We start from the raw sequence: 22287 nt of genomic DNA, 5'->3' as shown, positions 1-22287 counted from the left end.
GGTGTCGTATACATCTGCGTTACGAGATGAGGTGTTTGAAATTCTTTCAACGATTTATTGTCAAGTTGAGTCCACTGACTTCTTCTCTGCGTGCTGTAATGTAATGTTGTTTCCTCTTCACAGTGTCTGCCGATCCACGGCCACGGGTTTGTCTTGGACAAGTACAAGTGTCACTGCAAGAAAGGGTTTTACCATCCCAACAGAGTGGCTGTCAACGGCTTTACAAGTAAGTCACTTATCACCTGTTTTAAGTACAATATATTCTTTATGACTGTGTCGTATTCAGTGGTGGAAAGAGTACTCAAGTACAAGTACTGCTCTAAAATATTACTTAATTACAAGTAAAAGTGCTGATGTTACTTAAGTAAAAGCACAACATGCTCAATGGTCACAGTCACTTCTGCAAACTAGGTTTGCAAACTTTGTGCATTTTCCTTAATCAATTAATCAACTAGAATATTTCCCCGTCAAAACAACAGTAAACTCTTGCTTCATAACCTTTGGTTTTTAGTACAAAACTTTCACCAAAAACTCTGTGAATGCTTTTATTTCATATTGATGGCAGATGACCTTGGTATAAGTGAGATAATCAACTTGTAGGAGAGCGTTTAGCGGTTTGAAGTTTCGTCAGGTGGTTCTTTGCCTTCAAACTGTTTAACACACACCTACTCGTTGATTATCTCTTGCTTATATAACATTTTATGACTATGGTAATGAAGAAGACACATGTTAGTGCCCTGTCTGAAAATTGAAGTGGCCCCAGTACCTGGGGAGGCTAATCAGGTTCAAGATGGGAAATATCTTTTTAATGGTGGTTACTTTTCCCAGTTTATTCTGTCTGCTGTGAGTTAATTAAAAAAGGCTTTTGCAGACACAGAACCCCAGTGGTTTTCACCTGCCCTCCACCGCTCTCACCGCCATACTTTCATTTAGATCCACTTTCCCTCCTGTCTGTCTCATCCCACTCAGACCTCGTACAGCCTATGTGTCTGTCTATCTCAATTTTACCCCTTTTTTTCTGACCCATTTGCCCCCCTCCCTCCTCCACTCATCCTATCGCACCCAATTTTTTTTTACCCTTAAAATATGTTCAGTTTGTGCAAAGAAAAGCAAAAAAAAAGGCTGCACGGTGTCTTTGCTTCTGCCAGTTTGTGCAGAAGCTCGCGTGTTCATGTGTGCAAGTCTGCATGAAAGCTCAGTGCGTGTGCGTGCGTGTGTGTGTCTCTGACAACACAATAATAGAGAGGAGAGGCAAGCCTGTTAGCGAGGCGTAGTGCTGCAGTCTGGCCCACCATGGGGCCAATAACAAGCCTGTTAATCCACAAGGGGACATCCTTGACACTCCTTTGCAGAGAAAGCCAGTGCAACTCACTTTCCTTTGTCTCCCAGTGATCTTCCACTGTGGATCTCGCATATAATAAATATGTGGGAGAAGTTACTATAGCTGTTACTGTCAGTCAACAAACCAATGAGAACGAGCTGAAGGAAATGACTCATTGCTACGGAGATAAGTAGTCCTTTTGAAGGGATCAATGATGTGCAGAGTCATAGCTTTGAAAAATAGGCCAGTTTCTTTTTAAAGGCAAAATCCCTGCAAATCTCTGAGACAATGGCTGTTTGCAATAAAGCCTCCATAAAAGCTCTATATAAGTCCACCATTCGTTATCTGTCCAACCATATGGACATCTCTCAGGGGATTTCTATACAAACCAATAGCTTCTTGTCGTCCCCCTGGGTTTGTTTACCTTAGTTTACCCTGGGAGGGATTTTACCAGGAGTTTGTTGGTTTTTTTTAGCATTCACTGTTGTCCAGTGTGACCAAACTCCTCCACAACAGAGCAGCTCCTTTTCAAGTAGTCAGTGGTTTAGTGGCTGCGCCTGGTTGCATAAACCACCTTAAGTTCTAAACTTATAGCTATCATACAGAGTTTTAACTGGTTATGAAACAGTCTCGATTTAATACTAATGCCTCTATATCACTTACATAAGTTCATGAGACTGTCTGCAATAAGATCGTCTATTTCTGTGTAGTTATTCTTAATGCCTCGCATCGGTTTGGATTTTCTTTGATTAAACAAGCCTGTATTTACATTTTCCAAGGCAAAGTTACAGTGAGTAGTACATTTTAAGTAGTACAGATTTTATTTTTGTTGTTTTATTTTGTGATTATTATGGTCAAAACACTGGACTTTTGTGCACAGGGCCCTCCAGAATCAACAAAATATGAAAGTTCCTTGTAGTTCTGAGGTTTACTTAGAGTGTTGCATAGTGTTGCATAAAACCTCTTAGGTTTTCTCCTTGCGTGTTTATACTAAGTCAATTACTGTCATGATACAGCACATGTACACTTCACTCACATCATTCTATAATGTTACTACACCATAGATATAATATATAAACTTAGATAGATCATTGCTGCTCAGCCTTGCCTCCAATTCCTCCCAGTGGCCACGCACAGTATTGCAGCAAAAAATCCCCCTGCAGACCAATAAGCATTTTTTCCATAAGCCACCATTATAAAAGAAACGTCTGTAAAACTGTTGACAGGACGCCTCAACCTGCAAACAAGGTCAATTATTATACTTTCTATTATGAATTTTGGTTCAATGAGTTTTATAATTGTAAAACTTTCCTCAAGCCGAGAAAAGCCTCTTAAAAATCTATGGGAATTCGTGGGACGATCGCACATATTCAGCAGGTCATTTAACCAGGAAGTAAACCCGGAAACTAGAAAACTTGTCCCATGCGATAGGTGAGCCATTCTCATTCGGACTGAATGGACACCAGCTTTGCATGCTGTGTCAAGTTATTTATGGAGTATTTATAGTTATTGAAAGTTTTTACTTAAAATTTTCTTATGCGCATCTTATCCGTCGCCTCACGTATGTTCCACAGGTGACGTCACTTCTGTCACATGACATATGTAACAGTTATTTTAAACCACAATTTCTTCCTAAAGCTAACCAACTAATCTTATTGTCTAAACATAAATTGCCTGTGTTAGCAAGCTTCTCCAAAATGTGCAATGAAAGGAAGAAAAAAGATGATAATGTTGCTCCCCTTGAAGAATATGGTCTAACGTCAGTTCTAGCAAGTTGCTAGCATCGCTCACAGTGTCCAGTGTGATCCAAAAATTCAGTCATTTCACAAATTATTTCACCTTTAAGGGACTGCTTGTGTCCCTCAACAAATGCTCGGTAAGGACCTCCTGGCAACATCCTAAGGAAATTCTTAGGGTTATTTTACACAACTCATTTTTTCCTAAGGTATTCTTTCATGACAGTTTAAGGAAAAACCTTAGCCTAAGTGGTTTTATGCAACCAGGGACTGGTTTATATCTTGACCTCAGTGGTGATTCTCAAATACATTTAGTTTACCCACCCAGATCTTGCCCCTACTGTAGTGTTTTTATGTTTTTTTCCAACCTTCCCTGTCTCTGGACCTCCCCATTGTCTCCGTCCTTGTCAGGATAAAATGCCTTGAGTTCCGTCATGTCCTCTGTGTGTTTTTTTCCCGGGGAAGCTGCAGTTATCAGCCTTGTATGATATGCCAGCGACTGAACAAGGTGCAGCAGTGTTGACTTTTCATGTTCACACATATAGATCCATCTCCCTTGTGTTGACACAATGTCGATGAATCCTTGTAAGGTCATAGAGGGATAAGCACATATATACTCAGGACGCTTCAGTCTGTCATAGAAGCTCTTCATCTCTTTTATCTTTTAATACTGAGCTCAACAGATCCAGAGGAAAACTCAGTAATAAAGAAACCTCTGAAAATGACAGTTGTTTCAACACAACCCACTTCAATCCTCTGTAAAAATCATGGAAACGTAATGAACAAATTTTGTTCAGAGATTTTTATTGCCCTTGAGCAGTGGTTACAAACCTTTTTTGCAAGTGCTCACAAATCCATATTACATGAACAAATACCAGTGGGTTTTATAGCCCCCCCCCAAACGAAGTTGGTGGTGCAGTGACCTCTCAATCTTGAGGCAAAGCATGAAAAATGCAATTGTAAAACAGCCACTAATAAATTACTAATAAATTTAATTGGTAATTGGTATCCACTACTTTAAGCTAACAATTCCAACAGTTTCAACTATTTCTCCATTACTTTTAGTTAACATTTTAAACTGTTTAGCCATTACAAACAATGTCAGTCCTTTGTAGCTAACTGTTTAGTCTTAGGTAACAATTTTAAACATTTACCTGTTACAGTGTCAACTTCTTAACCTTCCATATTAAGTTGCTGAGATTTCTTTGTAATTTAATTCCCTTATCTCTCCATCTCGTTTTTGACAGGGATGGGGAAAAAGGGAAAAGCTGCGAACAGCGGTCCCAATGCGGACGAGGGCTCATCCAGCGACTGCCTGCCGTGCCAGCAGGGCTGCGCCTACTGCAAAGACGACACCCCCTGCGTGGCACGAGAGGACGGCGCTCTTCGCATGGCCGTGCTCTCCTTCCAGTGCCTCTGCTTGCTGATAGTCTTCGTTAGCATGGTACTCATCTACCACTTTCGCAGGAATAAGGTACATAATCATACCGCACGTTCCTTAAAGGCGTTTGATCCATTTATTATAATTTAACTGGCATTGTTTGTGAGTGTGAGTGATTAAGGAACCTTTGGGGACTAAACTGAGATTGCTAGGGTCTTAAGTTTTTCTTTTTTTATTATTCCATTGTTGAAATCTTTAAAACAGGTCAACACACAATAATATCCTTCACCATTTTCAGCTTTTAGAGAATTTGTTGTCATAGTTTTAAATGTCAGCGGTGCATAACGGAGAAATACACAGATTCAATTGACAGTTACAACCTCACATCAGTCACCTGTTTGATCTGTTCTGGGCCGTATGGTCATCAAAGCTCTTTGGATCAATAAACCAGTGACTCCATATGTGGGTGGTCACAATAAAGCTTTGAAATCATTTCAAACAGCTCAGACACGACAGATCAGCAACTTGGACTGCGACCAGTGCGTGCAAATGAGAGCGCTAAAGTGAATTTACTCTGATTTATACATTAGGCCGCTGACCGCTTGATCTTTCACAGTTTGAGTGATAATATGCAGGCAAACAACTTTCTGAAGATGATGTCTGTGTTGGCATATGGAAAAGTTTGGCTTGGAGGTTATCACTTGGCTGACAATATCATCTCCGTCTGAACTAATCACTTGAGTAAATAACATATTCTCTACATTACCTTGAAGGGTGATGACATTTTCGCTGCATCATCAAAAGGTGAAGCTATTTCACAAACACAAAACTGAATGCTCTGCGTGGAAAGCGATGATTCAGATTTAGCTCATCCACTTGATATTCATAGCACTTCAGCAAAGTATCAAGTCTCTCTGGATTCAGTAGTGTCGTACGGCGCTACAACATAGGGGGGAGTTTCTACTACTGTCTGCTCAACTCTTATTCCATATAATTAGCTGGAGCTGCTACTGAGAATGCAAGATTATTGCAGCGTGTACTCATATATAAACAACAGAACAAGACGTTCTCCAATGACTCTCGGAATGACATATATGACCAATGGAGAGGACTAGCGTCAGGAGTAGTACGTCGTAGTTTTCTGTCTGCTGTCGTGTAAAAACCAAACCTTTTTGTTGTGTTACAGACCTGCTGAGCTCATTTTAGATAAAAGTTGGTGAACAAAGTTTATTTACTGAGTTTACTCTCCACTTAAGTAAACTTTTGACAGAACTTATCAAATCCTCTGAGCCTCTACTGTCAATTAATTGGCGTAATTGAAGGCTTTGTCTTGAGCATTAAACGTGACTGAGGATTAGCCTGGAGATCCACCACATCGCTGACAGGGGAACATCTAGCTGCTCTATCTCCCACACACCTGAAGACTGAAGCCTTTATATCAACCAGAGCCCAACAAAGGATCGCTCCCATTAATAAAGCAGATGAAACTTTTAGATACTCCAGGGGTTTGTCATAATTATGTAATCCTCATTTATGTAATCCCCATTAATCTTATCAAACTAAGTTTAAGAGCTTAGTTTCAAAGCTCTTCACAGACTTAACAATAAATTAAAAATGCTGCATTTTCATAAACAAATGAGTTCATTTGGGTTACAGATTTATTATTTTCTAATATTTTAACCAAGATAAACATCACCCGTCTGTTCTGCATAGCTGCGGCTCGAGTTCTGTGTTCTCTTTTGTATGTGTTTGAAAAGGGTGACACAGTGTCCTGCTCTTTGAAAGCCCCCTGCAGCATCATGTCAATGAGAGGACGATATGTTGTTAAATATCTTACACAAGCGGTGCACACAAAGTGCCTGAAATGGCAAACCCGTCTATAAAAAGTCCTTGAGGCGGGAGCTTTTCACTTTACTTTGTTCTCTTACAGCAAACAAAGAAGAAAGCTCCACTCCCCTTTAAAATCCTGCTGGAATATTATGATATCCTGCTGTTTTGGACTTGTTTAGACCTCCTGTAATGTAAAAGGCAATTTTAAATTTATATTCCAAAATGCTCTGTATCTTTTTTGTAGAGGGGGAAAATATTATTCCCTTGAACAACAGAAATTATGGAATTTATTATTTTGTAAACCAACAACATAAATAATCTTATATCCTTAAAAAATGCAAATTTTCCTTCCAGATGATGGCCATCTTCTTTCAAATGTGACTTTCTGCTTTTTTAAAATTAATGCAGGTTGAAGTATTTGATGCATAAATAAGAAGTTTAATAATTGGTGTATCTTTCTTTTCGGCAGAGTATCAGAGCGTCAGGTTTAGTGCTACTGGAGGCCATCCTGTGTGGAGCTCTGCTTCTCTACTTTCCGGTAAGCCTGAGTCACTTGCTTGTTTGTGTGTATGTGACTGTGTGTGTGTGTGTGTGTGTGTGTGTGTGTGCGCGCGCGCACGTGCAGGCTCGCATCCTTTCATGTGCTCATTTCTTGACGTGTTTGCTGATAATCCTCGTGCCATGCTCCTTTGAGCTGAAAACAACAATCTTCTCCTTGACTGAAGGTTGGCATTCGGTTTGACCTTCAGTTCACTCTGTCGCTCATTCATCTCAAACAGAATCACAGCTCACAACAAAGTTTGGTATCTGCCGCAACGCTACAGAGCAGGATTGTTTGCCTTGTCAGATAGTACAAACCTCAGTGCATAAATCATACCGCTGTGGGTTTTTTTGACAGCTGCATGGAGCTGTGATAAGCAGGGTTTTCACAGCCAAGGTGTGCGCGTGATAAAACGGGAGCAGCGGAGACAAACATCCCAGGGCTTGTTGGTGACCCCCCGCTAACTGTACACAGAGACGGCCAATGAACCCAGCAGCCTGTCAACACTACCATCTGTTGACCAGCCACTCACGCTGCTTCGCACAGACTGCTCTCATTCAGACCTTCACCCAGAATAAACACCATCACATTTAACGTGACCTTAACCTCTTAAGACTTTTTACTCTTAATATATATTCTCAGCATTTTTGATCTGGGACGTATTTTCCAAGTTTTTCAATCAAACTGGTCACTTACATAAAAATACGTAGCCTATATCAGCCACATCTTGCCATTAACCTTTTAACATCCATCCCGCATTTAGGGATAAATCAATTGGTTAGTAACTGGATAAAGTATGTGGAAATCTTAAAGCAACAACAAAAGCTTAGTTAAGTTTTCTCAATGACATAATAGATAAGTTAGTTAAACTCAATACATGTGCACTGGGCGCACCTGGAAATTTTGAGTTTTCCCACACTTTTTGTTTTATAGTGAAAAAAACTAACCAGTTGAGGCTGCCGAAGACCAGCTCTAAAGTGCCGAAAATACTTTTTTGCTGCTGTCCGCAGCAGTTCACTGCTCAGTTTCTATGCTGGTACTCCTGCTGCTTCTCCAAACTGGGGGCATGTCGACCGCCATCTACTGTAGATAACACACTGACTATCAATAAGTACCTCACGCAACCCCTCTTCAAATAATCTGAACTATCCCTTTAAAAGTGTAGACAGTAACTTCGGCAAAAATCAATCCATGTAATTGTGCATCAATTAGAAGACAGTGGGATTGTTTTCCAATTTGTGAAGCAGCTCATTATTCCTGCAGATGACCAGACTCTGTCCAACACCCACATACCATTGATTTACATGAATCCACCATTGCATCTTCCTCTGGGGTGCTCGGGGCATCGACTAATTGCAATTTAGTTGCAATCATGTGGAGCTATATGCTTAGCGAAGCAATGCAGGGTAAAATGTAATTAAAGCCAACTGATTTAGAGCCGGCTAATCAATGCAATTTGCTGCGACAAGGTCCTGGAAAGTAATAATGTTTGAAATTTGCAGAGTGAAAGCAAGCTGGGAGTCAGGTTATTGGTTAGTGAATGAATGAGATGATAATCCTGGATCCAGCTGGTGGAGCGATGGCACCGAACGCTAAAAATAGATGGCTTCTCAAAAGGTTCTATAAAGGGAACTTAACTTTGTAGCTATAAATCCCGCCTCGTCTGAACGCTTTAGATATATTTAAATTGGATTATTCTGGGCTGTTATGCTGAAATGGTCACCGTGAACACGACTTTGATAAAACATCTCAGCCCGATCATGTGAAAACTGCGCCTTTCCGTGCAGCACGCTAGATTGATCTCCACCCTGATGCATTTCCATGTCTACCCCCCCCCCCACCCGCCATCCTCACCCCCCGTGAATCCCACATGAGCCGCGGCTGCGAGGGTGAGACGCATCACTCCCAATCTAAATATAGATTCAGAAATATTCCGCCACCGCTGCTGCTTCTATTTTAAATAATTCCACTGTTATTAAGCAGCAGGAGATACATCTCATCTTGCTCCCATGGCATTCAGCTTTGTGGTGTAATGCAATTTTTTTCACCCCTCCTTTTCTTCTTCCCAAGTGTGTCACATGCAATAACTTCACCCCCCGCTGCCCCTCCCTGCTTGGAAATGAGAGGGGAGGAACAGGCAGAAGAAGAAGAGGAGAGAGGCAAAATTATGGCAGTGCCAAAGCCGGCTATTTCCGTCTGGCTGTGGAGATGAGAGAGGGGTGGGGAGCGGACACGCATTTGGGATTCACAATGTGATCCCTGGATTAGCTCGCCAGCCCTGCGTTTGTCTCTTTGCAGCTTCTTATTGACGCTGCTGGGGAGGCTTAGATTGGGGTAAAGTGACAGAGTTTGGATTACTGTTGCTACTTGTTTTCTCAGATGCCACCGTCTCCTCCAGCCGAGCCAGCAGTATGTACATTCAGACAGACAACAGTAATGAATCATCGGAGGCATCGCATTGTGGTGCCACCTGGCCTCTGCTCATCTAAAGACGCTCTGATAGGTGCTTCACAATAATGGGGGGAAATGCACAAAGCGGATTAATTAAACATGATTTCACTTGTCATAACAATATTTTTAGAATCTTATTACGGCTCACAGCCACACAGAAGAGATAATAAGGAACAATGAAATCATCACTTCACATTTGCCTGTCCTTTTTTTTCCCATCTCACAGTTTCTCTCTTTTTCCAGTTGGTTTATCTTTGTCACCTTGTCACTTCCTGGTGGTTTCTTCACTCCTCCTCGCTTTTTAATTTCCTTAAATTTAATTATGAATGCAAAAAAAATACTGTCTTAGCTACAGTATTTTTACAGCATCACATGCACGGCAAGACTGTCCTCCAAATATGAACAACCCAGAACTATATATGAACTACAGAACTACATTAATATAAAAAATCTCTCTAGAGGCTGTAGTCATTATGACTGAAGCAAGGGATGAAGTCAGGTGATGTTATAAAACTGATATGACCAAAGAGAGAGGAGGTCAGCATGCTTACAGTCCTGCACGGGTCCAGTTTTGCAAACCTGCACATACAAAGCTCAGTAGGCTAATGTTGGCCACACATTTTACAGGATAATTGGGCAGATTTTGGGTCTGATTTGCCTCTCCAGAGAATCATGGGGGCGTTCTCGGTTCTAGGCTGGTCTGACCAAATTATCTGTCAGAATAATTCTGTAGTGTGAGATGTTTACAGACATAATCTTTAGGCTACTTATTTATTTATCATTTAAATGTTCACTAACTCAGCAACTCATTTGTACCTTTATCTGTGCAACATTAATTTAAGAATATGGTAATCTATGCAATAATTCAAGTGTTTAATACTCAATGCAATAATAATTAAGTTGTGCAATACACTGGCATCATTACTGCATTTACTTTTTTGTGTGTGTCCATGTAACCCAACCTAAAATCTTATTTATAATACTCTTGTATCCTAACACACTTGTCCCCACATCTTCAGCATTATTGTTACTTTTCATAACATGTTCAATACTTTTTTCCCCCACTTTCTTAACCAAGGCCGGCATAATTTACTTTCAAGTAATATACAGAGAGATGACGAATGACTGGAGAAACCAAATAAATGCAGAAAGTTGGTGCAAGGGGTCACTGAATGGTTTGATGGATTTGAAAAAGATTCTGTGGTTTTCACCATCATCAGACCTCAGTCCAGTTGAACAACTATGGGAGATTTTAGAGCTTTATGTTAGACAGTGCAGAAATATCTTTTGAAAGAATTGTGTAAATGTCCTCAGAGTTTCACAGACTTGGAGAGTCTATGTTATACAGAGTTGAAACTGTTCTGGCTGCTCATGGTGTCCCAACATCTGACTAAGACACCTTATGTTGTTCATTTCTTTAATTTGTCACCCTGTTGTATGATTTTGAAGCTTGAAGAATCATCACTATAGTGAGACTGGCAAATCTTTGGCATTTGAAACTATCTTGCTCAGCTGTGGAGACCGACTTAGTAATGATCAGGTTTAGTCAAACTTTGGATGCGCTTTCTTTGCTCTTTGTGCTGCTGTCACAATCTGTCAGGAGTCTGTTATACCCGTACAATAGCTGACAGTAACCAATGCTTCACGTAAACACAGTGTGTGAGAGTTATGAGAGTTATTTTCCCTTTGCCACTTCCTCCCCATCTGCGTGTGCAGCAGCGCAGGCTGCCCCAGAGACGGCACCAGTTCTCTCCTTGCATGTTCTCCCCTGTGAGACGTGTCACGCCTCCTGCTCTGCTGCTTGTGCATTTGCAAATGTTAACTCATATGTAAACATGGTAATCTGCGAGTTTATATTTATACTGCTGGCGACACCTTTTGTGCTAAGAATTGGCTGCTGTGATTTCTGCAGTGCACTTCCTAGAGACAGACGGAGTTAATCAGGCTTTCCCTTTCCGAACAATTTGATAGGAAGCGTTTCTAAAGCCTATACTTGCTGAAAATGCAGAACGTCTAGCAGTGGTATTGCAGTTGGACTATTGAGGCTACTGTCAGTGCAAAAAATAGGACTGATTAAACTTCAATATAAAAGAATACTTTTTTATGTTGATTAAACTAATTTTAATTGCATAACATTTTGGATCCAACAGTAGATTAATAAAATATTGATTTAACTTTTGTTAAATTCATTTAACAAACCAGTATTTTTGGTAGCAATGTTAAATCAACTGGATGACTAATTGCACACTTGGCAAGTCTTCCAACAAATACAGATCCTTAGAGCCTCTCTGAAGAGAACCATATGAGCGTGCTATAATGATTTTCATGACCATTTTTCCCCTGTCACCTGCTGTAGTTAAGGTTTTACTTTGGTTTAACGCTGCACAATGGTTATTGATTAGGTAAACCAACACGTCAGCTGCTGGTAGGAAGGAGGATGTAAACTGTAGGGTCAAAGTGCAAAGATCAGAGGCTTTGTACAACCTAATAATCCACCAAGACTTCCACACTGAGCACCTGTAACAGTGTCAGGCTTCCTCTACCTTATTTATTCCACACAACAGGTCACTTGTACCTCAACATTAAGGTCATAGGCTGTTTCAAGCGTTGGAAGAAATGACGACTATCGTTGTTTTACTGATGAGGACAGTCTTGATGTAATAGTACTGATTTGGCAAATTTGGACCTACCTAAAAGGTTGAAAATACTTCGACAAGGATTATATCGCTTCACTTTCTGCCGTTTGCGGCAGAGTACAGAGTGTCATGGGTCCTGCTCAAGAAGAACTTTTGGGTACAATTCCCTGCCCGTCCCTTGTTCCTTGTCTTTCCACCTGTCCGATCTCAGCATCGTCTCGGTGCCAAGTCGGGCCAAGGTGCCACCTCAGCCCAACTCAGGCCTTTGCTGTGCATGGCAGGCGGGCAGGCAGGGCTTCACAGCACATCAGGGGGCTAATGAGAAACAGTATGGCCAGGGGATAATGTGTCCTGACCTGACAGGCCATGAAACACAGTCTGCCAGCCACTTCTCTCCCTTCCCTCTGCTCTGCTGTGCTCTGCTCTGCCTTCCATCCGAGCTGTTCTGACACTTTCAATCTGACTTAAGTGAATCTGGAGGGCTGCTGTTTGCATTTCGCTTCCCGTCCTCCTCCTGCAAAGCGCCGCACAGTCTCCCGAAACATACGGTCGCTAGGTTGAAGTCGAGGAGCGTGGAGAGTGGAGTATGAGAGACTGGAAAAAGAAAGATAGCATCACCTCGTGCACGTAGGTTATTCCCTCTCGGATTCGCCCCTTTGTGCCCGAGCAGGACGGGAATATCTCTCAAGATCTAACTGGTGATGAGGAGGGAAGGGAATTGTGGGAGGCGAGCGGCAGCCAGCTCTGGTCTTGACTGTGCCGAGGCCGAGCTGGATGTAATTTACACTCGGCCCACCTCGGGGAGCAGCGGGAGGAGAAGAAACCATTACCTCCCTCTAGAAAGCTGCCCTTCCCATGTGGCAGTGAGTGTCGGCTTTCATATAAAAATGGATCCATTGCTATTACAACACCCCACCTCTCCTCCCACCGGTGCCTCCACCTACCCGCTCATACTGGAGGTGTTTGGTACGCTCTTAGAAGTAAGGGTTCCTAAAGAGTTCCTCCTGAAGTGCTGAGGTTCTACCCAGAACTGTTTGCTTCTGAAGAGCCCATGTCCTTTTTCATCCCAAGAACCCTTTTTAGAATAAAGACCTCTTCAAGGATTGTTGAAATATGAAATCCATATTCTAGGTAGAACCCCCTAAGTGTGTTCCAGATGAGACCTTTGGAATATAAAAAAGGTTCTCGGTAGTACCCCCAACAGCCCTTGAAGAACTTCTAAAAATTGTTCTTTGGATGAAAAGTGTTCTTAATCGAAACCTTAGTCTTACAAAGAACCCTTGACAAACCCTTTCCAGAAAGTTCTGCAAATAGTTCTGGGTAGAACCTCACCCCTTCAGGAACCCTGGGTGTGTTCTAGACAAAACCCTTGGAATATGAAAAGGTTCTCAAAAGAACCCCCTGGCCGTGTTCTTGGTAAAACCTTTAGAATATGAAAAGGTTCTTGTTAGAACCCCCTTGGATGTCTTTAGATAAAATCCTTGGAATATAAGAAAGGTTCTCAGTAGAACCCCGAGTGTGTTCTAGACAAAACCCTTGGAATATGAAAAGGTTCAAAACCCTTGGAATATAAAATAAGTTCTTGGTAGAAGTGTTGTTTAGATAAATCCCTTGGAATATAAAAATGTTCTCAGCAGAACCCCCTGGGTGGATTCTTGTTGCCACCATTAGAAGGTGGAAACGTTCAGGATAGAACTTCTAGGAGGGTTCTGGGTTGAACCATGACACCATAGATGGCTCCATGTATAACCTTGTGTGTTGAGTTCAAGGTAGAACTCTCTTAAAGGGTTCCAGGTGGAACCATTCTAAACAGTTCTACCAGGAATCAAAAAGGTCTATCCTATAAGGACAAGCCAAAGAACCCTTCATGGTTCTGTTAAGCACTGTTATTTCTCAGCGTGTAGATTATAAAAGAGAAGAGACGTGGAATGACCAGGAGAATCGGGGCAGTGGGCGGACTGGATGTCTGTCACTATCTTAATGTCAAAACATTAAAAGTAGCAGGAGAGCTTTGTTGTGACAGGAAGATTCCCGAGGCTGCACCGTCCGGTTCTCCACTCAGATGGAGACAGACGCACTAAATGGCTGAAAGTCATTTTTCTCCCCGTTAGCTGGTCGCAGTTTCCAAAGAAACTGTGATAACAAAAGGCTGAAATTCGGCACCGTCTGTTCTCCTGACTGGAACCGGCTAATGTTTTCAGTTTTAGTCTTTTTTTTTTTTAAATCTAAAAACTGATGTGTTTGTACTACATCATTGACAGATATGACTAATGTATGATATTTTATTTTGGCATTTTCATTTCAGTAAGTGCTCCATTAGTATGAGGTTGCTCCTCTGGCCGTCATAGCTGCCAAACCCCTAATAATAATTTTGCATTTCTACCAAGTCTAAAAGAGGCACAAATCAGAGGCATTAAAACCATTTGGGTCACCCTACGAGGATCCAGGGTTTATTAAGTTCAGACCACAGTCATTTAAAGATATAAAATTAATATAAATGTTTCTGACAGGATTGGCTGCCAGAAATCACAGGAGTCTGCACTGCAACTTCCATCACATTATTTGTCTGAGGGAATTTTCTTCATAACTCAAAAGAGACACATTATCATTTTTGCAAACTAGGATTAGGGTTGCAAATTTTGTGCATTTTCCTGAACCAACAGTTGACTGCTTTTGTGCGCCTGTTTATCAAAGTGAATCCGAACAATGGCATGCAAGGTAGACCAAACCAAATCGTGACAAAACCTGTGATCTCTGGAGAAATGGTACACAAAACATACATTATCAAATATCTGTTAAATTCTTAAAAATGATTAATCAATTAATGATACATCATTAACATCCAGTTAGCACTAATAGTACCACCGGTATGAAATAGAGAACAACAAAAAGACAACAATTAATTTTAACATTTATGTGGAACTATGTCATTGCAGTCTGTGGTAAACGAGTTCAGAAATAAGCTGATGGTTAGCAAAATACACTGCATGGAAAAACAAATTTGCAGCACCGGTGGTGAGTCAAAATCCCTCTACTGTTCTGATTTGCATTTGTAGACCTGACAACATTTTCATTTACACTGCCAAACTTCTCAGGCTCGTAAAAGTGCTGGAAATCTCCACATCAGTTCCTGGCATCTTTAATATAGTTTTAGTTTTGTTTTAACATATGGGATGCAAAGCTGCACTAGTCTGTATTTTTATAAAAAACAATAAATCAAATGTCCACATGTAATATGAGACCAATTGTACCTTGTAGCGATAAACCAAGGATTACAACTTGACTTGCATCTGCGACACAGTTTTGATCAATCCTGATTTTGTTGTTCGTCGTTTTTCTTTGTCTTTTGTTTGCAGTGACAATATATACACACAGTTGTAATATGGTCACACAAAAAAGTGGATGACCTGTTACACATACACTTATTGAGTGTATGATCTACACACAAAAGAGAATGAGACTCCTACAGTGTGTATAGGAACATATCTGAGAACAGACCTGAGTTTGGTGTTTTTACACTCTGCTGTGTGCAGTTAACTGTAATTTCACAGCATTGAGGGAGAGGTCTGACATCCTACGTGATCGATACCCTGTGGGACCCTGACCTTCATGGGAAAGGGGATCAATCCCTGAAGCTTTCACCCTCTGCATCGACCCCCGTGCACACTCACACATTTGCATTTTTATTGTCTGCACATTACAAGTTAATTACACACTGCTGTTGTTTTGTTTTTTGTTTTTTTTTTGCTGCTGTTGTGCTAACTGCATTAGTCTAATAAAAGAATCCACCCACTTTCTTTTTTAAAGTGTTATTTGTTGAATATCTCCTGTTTGCCCTACAGCGAGAGATAATTATCTAAAGCGGTCTAGCACAAAATTATTTGTGTGTGCTCTGTGGTGCATCCAGTTGGGCGTCATATTGTGGTTGTGGGTGTGTTACCATTCTCACATGAAGCCCTCAGGGACTGCAGAGTGCCAGAGTTTTTTTTTTTCATGACATTAAAGTTAGGCGCTAACATTAGCTGTGTCAGTATGCTTCAACCAAACTACGTTGTACAAAGTCTTGTTTATACCTTTCGTCAGTGGTCACATTCTTGCACAGCAACAAGGACATTGAAAGTGTAGATGTAGCTAAAGTTACCTGACAGCTGTGCACATGGTGTAACATTGATGCTAAAAGACTGAGGCTAAAGCTAGCTTACATCTCGGCAAACATTGGTCGGCCGGTGAAATACGGCAGGCATATCTACATTATAGATGACAGAAATACACTCTTGTGGACACTCTTGTGTGTGCGATCTTGTGGACAGGTCATCAAGCCAGACGAGCCGTACCGCCATCACAGAAGACAGCTGGGATGAGAGCTAAACTAACCCAACTTAGACCTGAGACAGAGAGCCAGAGAGAGATGCATCATTGTCGACCCACTTTGATTCTGCATCAGCCCACATTCTCCTTCTCAAACCCCCATATAACAAATACAGATGTACTCATATCTCACAAGTTTGTCTGGAGGTTAAGTTACTGCAGCTAGTAAGCTAGTTCGCCAAACATGCTAACATTTGCAGTTTATGTTAGAGCAGATGAGACAGAGTTTAATCAATTCACCACACATGTGCTCTTGTGTTTTACGTTTTTGAGAGACTACAGAAAAGACGTCACCGTCCAGACTCTTGAAAAGCCGAGTATCGCTCTTCTCAAAACCTTCTGCACACCGCATCAACATGTCGAGAAATGGAAAGCTCATCAGCTCTAGTTATGGTTGCTAAGCTGTGATTGGACAGTTGCTGTTGGAGGTGGGCCTTAGCAAAGGGTCAATTAAAGGCAGGAAGGTTATGGCAATGGTGGAATTTTCGGAGAGTCACTCCTTAAAGGCATTTATGGTGTTGGACACATGAAAAGTTACAGAAATAGTTGTGTGCAACCCAGTCTCAAATCAAAATGTATAACAGCTTCACTGGTCCACAGTGCAAAATGTATTAATTTTACAGTAAGACCTCTAAAATTGTGACATGCATATGTATTCTGGCCTGTTTTAACTAAAATCTGTAAATCCATTGTTATCTATTCATAACTGTCTCTTTAAAATGATCCTAAAGATGAGTTTGCATGCAAAAAATAGAGGTAATTATTTTCAGGCAATGCATGATACAGTTTTCTGGCCGGTAGACAATATGCTGATAATTTTTCTCAGTTGGCAGATGAGCCAGAAAGTTAAATTTGGATCCTGGTGGTACAGAAACACCTCAACACAATACAGGAAATGGATAAAATCATATGCAGTGCGACTTAGTTAACTTGCAGTGCAAGAACAGTGCAACAGAACAAAGTGTTGTTAGTATGAAACTCACTGCCTACATCATGTCAGTTGATTTCATACTCAATCCTCCGGTCAGTCTTCCATTCAGGTGGTGCAACACTACTCTCCTCTGTCTCCTCGGTGTTTCTACTGTATGAAATGTTACAATAAGGAGAGGAGACTGTCCAGGCTCTTTTAAAACGGACAGACAACTCCAAGCGAAAGCATAAAATCAGCTTCACTGAGTCTGACAGGAGAGCCGAACACAGAGGTAGCCAACATCACATCACAACAGCTCCCTGGAAAGCTGCTGCTCGCCTCGCACCACAGCTGGCTGGCATGCGTCACCGTCGTATCAGCGGGGACAAACTCTAGCGGGTAACCAACCCACTGACTCTCCGTGTGGAGCCAGCTGGTGGGTGCTGAAATGAGAGATGATTAGGAATGAAAGATAACTGCAAATTAAGTGACTGAGTGTTGATTGAATGAGTAAGTGGGTGAGCCTGTGAGTCCTGCTCTTGTTCTGTTTGTCTGTTCCGTTAGACTCCCATCACTCCTCGTTTTACCAGCCGGCGTTGTTTAATATCCTGATAGACAGATGAAACACTCACGGATCAACTATGGGAATCTACTGGGAGTGGGAATCTACTGGGATGTGTCTGTCTTTTAATCTGACTGTCTAGATTAGTCTTAGATATTTGAGCAAAGAAACAACGTCTCAGTTTGTTGAAGGGACGGTTTATATCTGTCTTGTATTTAATATGCTCAAGTGGTGGCAAATTGAAGCTGGGACACCAGTCTGTCTATGTTCCCATCATGTCCTGTCATTGTCTGCTGATCACCCACCTGCTTAGTCATTGTCCTACAGGTCACTTTTGATAAGAGCATGAATGAAGCTCCTAATATGTGTTATTACATCTGCTGTCAGGTTAATATCAGTTTATGTGCATCTGCATTTAAGGAAAATGTAAAGTGATGCATTATGTAATGCCAGCTTCCAATGGGATGAGGAGAACTTTAGTGTCGTTGAACTGTATTGCATTATACTGTCAGGTGTTTCTATTATTTTGTCCACCCCATTTATACCAGTGAGGGTAGGCTGAATAATAGAAATGCCTCTTTCTATTTAAATGTTTTATGAAGGTATGTCCAGACTTATGACATTAAATGAGGCAGCAGTTTGGTTAAGTTTAGGAATGCTGGGCACCAAACCACTTAGTTTTGAGAAACACAAAGGACATGAAAACAAATCCAAAGTCGAACAAATGAAACAGATCCAGAGTACGGCACCACAGGGCGACAACGAACTGACACAGAAACACGAAATAGACAAGGAACTAATCTGACACAGGTGAAAATTATCCACATAGCCAGAACCTAGCGGAGCCTAGCTTTCTCCCCTTTCTGCAGTCTTTATGTTAAGCTAACCAGATACAGGCTACATGTTTACAGTATGAGAGTGGTGTTAATCTAAGTAAATTTCTCAAAAATGTCAGACTATTTTTGTTAAGGTTTGGATGACTTAATTTTTTAGCAATCAGACTCATTTTCTGAAAACAACTGGTCTTCAGTAAAAGACTGAAGCCTTGAAAGACAAATAAACCATGGTGCAGTGCTGCTGTCAGCCAGTTAGCCATTGTGCACTCCTCCAAATATGCCATTGTGCACTTTTGCAAGTTAAAAAAAGTTCCAACTGCTTGTGGAAGCTAAATGTTCCTCTTCTCAGGTGTGCACCTTTAGCACACACTGTCCTGTTTTGTAGTTTCCACATGACAGGACTTTGTTTTGGAGGGCGGATGCGGAGCCAGGTTGTGTTAAGTCAGGTGTCTGGGGAGGCTGGAGACCAGGTCAGCAGATGAACACAATGATGAGGGCAGACATCCAGCTGGGACGTGTTCACCTGCTGCTGCCGAAACCAAAATAAAAACCCCAGATACTCTCCTTTAAAAAAAAAAAAAAAAAATCTCCCCAGCACCAGTTATGAAATCTGTAACAGTGATCTGATATTGTTGAGTTGTAGAATAAAGAGAGCTGCTCGATGTTGGCAACGCTCACTCAGCATTTCCAGAAGCCTTTACTCACGCTGTAACTGAGATGAGACAAACAGGGCTGAAGAGTAGTAAGTGTGTTGATAATTGTCTCCCCCATATTGATGTCCATTAGATAGGTATACAGCACCCTGATCCTCTCATCCCCTCACGCACACGACGGCATGCACGCGCGCACACACACGTTCGGGAACAACACCCGATCCCTCTCCTTTCCCACGGCGCTGAATCTAAGATTCCCAGCACTTAGCATTGATTATTAATGGCAGGTTTCAAAAGAGAAGGGGCACAGAATCTGATCTTATGCACGCTGGCGTTAAGAGAAACCTGGCGGAGGTTCAGGGCCGGTCTCTTCCCAGAAACCCCACCGAGCGGAAGTGCGCGACTCGTGTTATGATTTTCTGCTCAGCTTCGAGTCGTCTGGGGTCGTGGCGATGTTTGAGGACAAAGCTTATTTTTGTCCCTAAAATATGAGTATTGACATTGGTCTGAGTTAAATGAGGACGCTGGGGGTGGGGACATACCTTATTGTATCAGATGAACTGAGGAGAGCTGAGAGTCCCTCAGAGGGAGAACGTTTTGTTGGTTTTGTGTTACAGTGAGTACGGAAACCACAATGTGAGCCTTATTATATTCTGTAATATCTTCCTCTTCATGGACAAAAAAATGTAGTTTTGTTTATAACCATTTGTATAAATCATGATTAAATTAATGTGCAAATCTAATTTTGACAACCTCAGAGCAGACACAGCCTCAGGAACCCCCTATGATCTTTGGCACCCGCCTATGGGGGTCCTGGACCCCAGGTTGGGAACCAATGCCTTATGGTGAAAGGCCGTAGAAAATTTCATCTAAAGAGTGCCTGGATGACAATTATTCCCATGCGCATCCTTTGGGAGGGAGCGCACTGTGAGATCATGGTCTGGGTTTAAATAATTAGTCATGTTGAGTCTTACATCTTACATGGGACTTGAACAGCAGTCTCCTGGGTCAAAGTCCACTGTGCTAATGTGGATTTTGTCGCCACCCCCGCTGTTTTGTTCAAAAGCTAAACTCACAGGTGTGCACAGGCCAGAAAGACTATGCTAACAAACCACTGGGGGCTTATTCTGTATTTCCACTTTCATTGCTCAAAAGTTTTTTAATTGTCTTTGTGTGGGAGAGGAAACCCCCTATTGTTCTGCAAGCTCTCTTCCCAATTATTAGTGCAGATAAAGAGAAATTTAAGATTAATTGTCCTGGCAGTTGATATGTGGTCTGGAAAACTGGAGTGTCATCGTAGCTTAGGATGACTTAGATTCATAACTTTCAGTTAGGACGCTTCTGTAAGAGCTAAATTCCTATCCTAAGACAGGATGTTTTTCCTAAATGCAATTAGGAAACATGTTTCTGTAAAACCAAACACTAGATGCCATCCTAAATTGAGATAAGATAGGATGTCGGACTTTCTGTTTCTGTAATGAAGCCATGGATGTCAAAATGTTTTGTGCAAAGACAACTTACAAAACTTTATGTGATAACCAATTTTACAAGCGCAGCCTGATTTATTGTTGGTCAGTAAACAACTAAATCTAAAACTTTCCCGTTGTGGTTTTGACCAGTGAAAACAAACAGTGGGTGAGATCACACCATTAAAAGAGAAGCTCGAACTGATAAATGTGTTTTAAAACTTTTTATGACGACTCATTCGGACCGGTTGGTGTTGGCCCCGGAGGGGCAAGAGCTGCTGATAACACCTCCCCGTCTCTACCTCATCACAAACAACACCAACCTTCAACCGGCATGTGACGGAGATCCAGCTGCTATTTTGTAGTTTATCTAAAAAGGAGTCATGAGCCGTGTTCTCCCCTGGTGCATTTTTAGTCATTTTCCTGATGCCCTCGTCTGTCCCTGTGGACTGAAACGTGCGTCAGCAAGTTGCTCAGCGTCTGCTATCTCTTTATCGGCTCCTGCACCTCTCCTCTCTATTTAAAAAATAAAAAAGATTGCACCAAGGAGCAGTCCCACATTGTTATTTAGATATTCTCTGCAACCCCACTGGTGAGTTTGGTGTCCATCGACGGTCTGAAATATAGTTCCATCCTCCCTGGAGTAAAATCAGCACGAAACACCCTGTATGCATTTAATATTAACAGCTGAGCGCTCATCTATTCATTATTTGCTCTGTGCCACATTCCCTTTGCAGAGCTGAGTCAACCGGAGCGAGATTTGTTTGAGTCACAAGTTTCTGTGTTTGGTCGGCTGGCGTCTGTGAGCAGCTGAGGATGTGGGCCACCCTCTCTCCCGTGGGGTCCTCCGTGTCCCTCGACTGACTCAAACCCAGCGAGCAAAAATATCCACATGCCTGCGTCTTCTCCGCAGCCTGAGGGAACGTAATAATGCCTCGGCTAATCCGATTAACATTAACAATCCCACAGGGGAAATCGCTGCACATCTGCAACGGACAGATAATTATGTTGCCTCAGATGTTTGTTTCTTCCTTTTTTTTCTATGTGTTTGTTTTGGCGCTTGTTATGTGTTTGGAAGACCGTCAGTTTTTTGTTTGTTTTTTTCCCTGTCATCTTGGACGGGCACCATCTCAGTGTGTTTCTGGGTCTTTGTAGCAAACATGGGTGGATGCCCTCCTCCTTGTCTCAAGGGCAAGCTTTGCATGATGTTAGCACGCTCAGATGGATTAGTTTTTTTGACTACTGCCAAGAATAGTAATAAAATATCACAGCACTGTTGAAATCTTCCTCACTGCTCTGTCTTGTTTTAACTATTATGACCAAAGCAGTAAATTAATTCTCTCTTTGATGTATCAGGTGTGTTTTTCAAGAGGAAAATACTCTACAGTAGAACTACCATAGTAATTGGAGTAAAAGGCTCAGATGATGTACAACTCTACTACATGTTTATACTCGACATACTGCCACATATATAAAATTCCGTAAGTACTGGAGATTAGTAAACAGTTTTGGTTTGATTTGGTTAACTCCCATAAACAGACATGACTGCCTAATGTGTAGGCAAGGGGCAATATTTTAATAATCAGAAGTGTTCTG

General features: G+C 41.6%; 1 protein-coding gene across 1 annotated transcript in view; it reads left to right on the top strand.

The window, feature by feature from the left end:
* gpr158a (G protein-coupled receptor 158a) overlaps positions 1-22287 on the top strand; it is an 85648-nt gene that overhangs the window by 47520 nt on the left and 15841 nt on the right. The window contains exons 3-5 of the mRNA XM_084747788.1: positions 124-226; positions 4305-4531; positions 6738-6806. Coding sequence (XP_084603914.1) covers positions 124-226; positions 4305-4531; positions 6738-6806 — 399 coding nt within the window. The remainder of the gene's footprint in view (positions 1-123; positions 227-4304; positions 4532-6737; positions 6807-22287) is intronic.

This window comes from Lutjanus erythropterus, chromosome 21 (genome assembly GCF_056507025.1).
Source record: "Lutjanus erythropterus isolate fLutEry1 chromosome 21, fLutEry1.hap2, whole genome shotgun sequence".
NCBI lineage: Eukaryota > Metazoa > Chordata > Actinopteri > Lutjaniformes > Lutjanidae > Lutjanus > Lutjanus erythropterus.
Note: the sequence above shows the minus strand (reverse complement) of the source record. Positions and strands in the feature narration are given on the sequence as shown.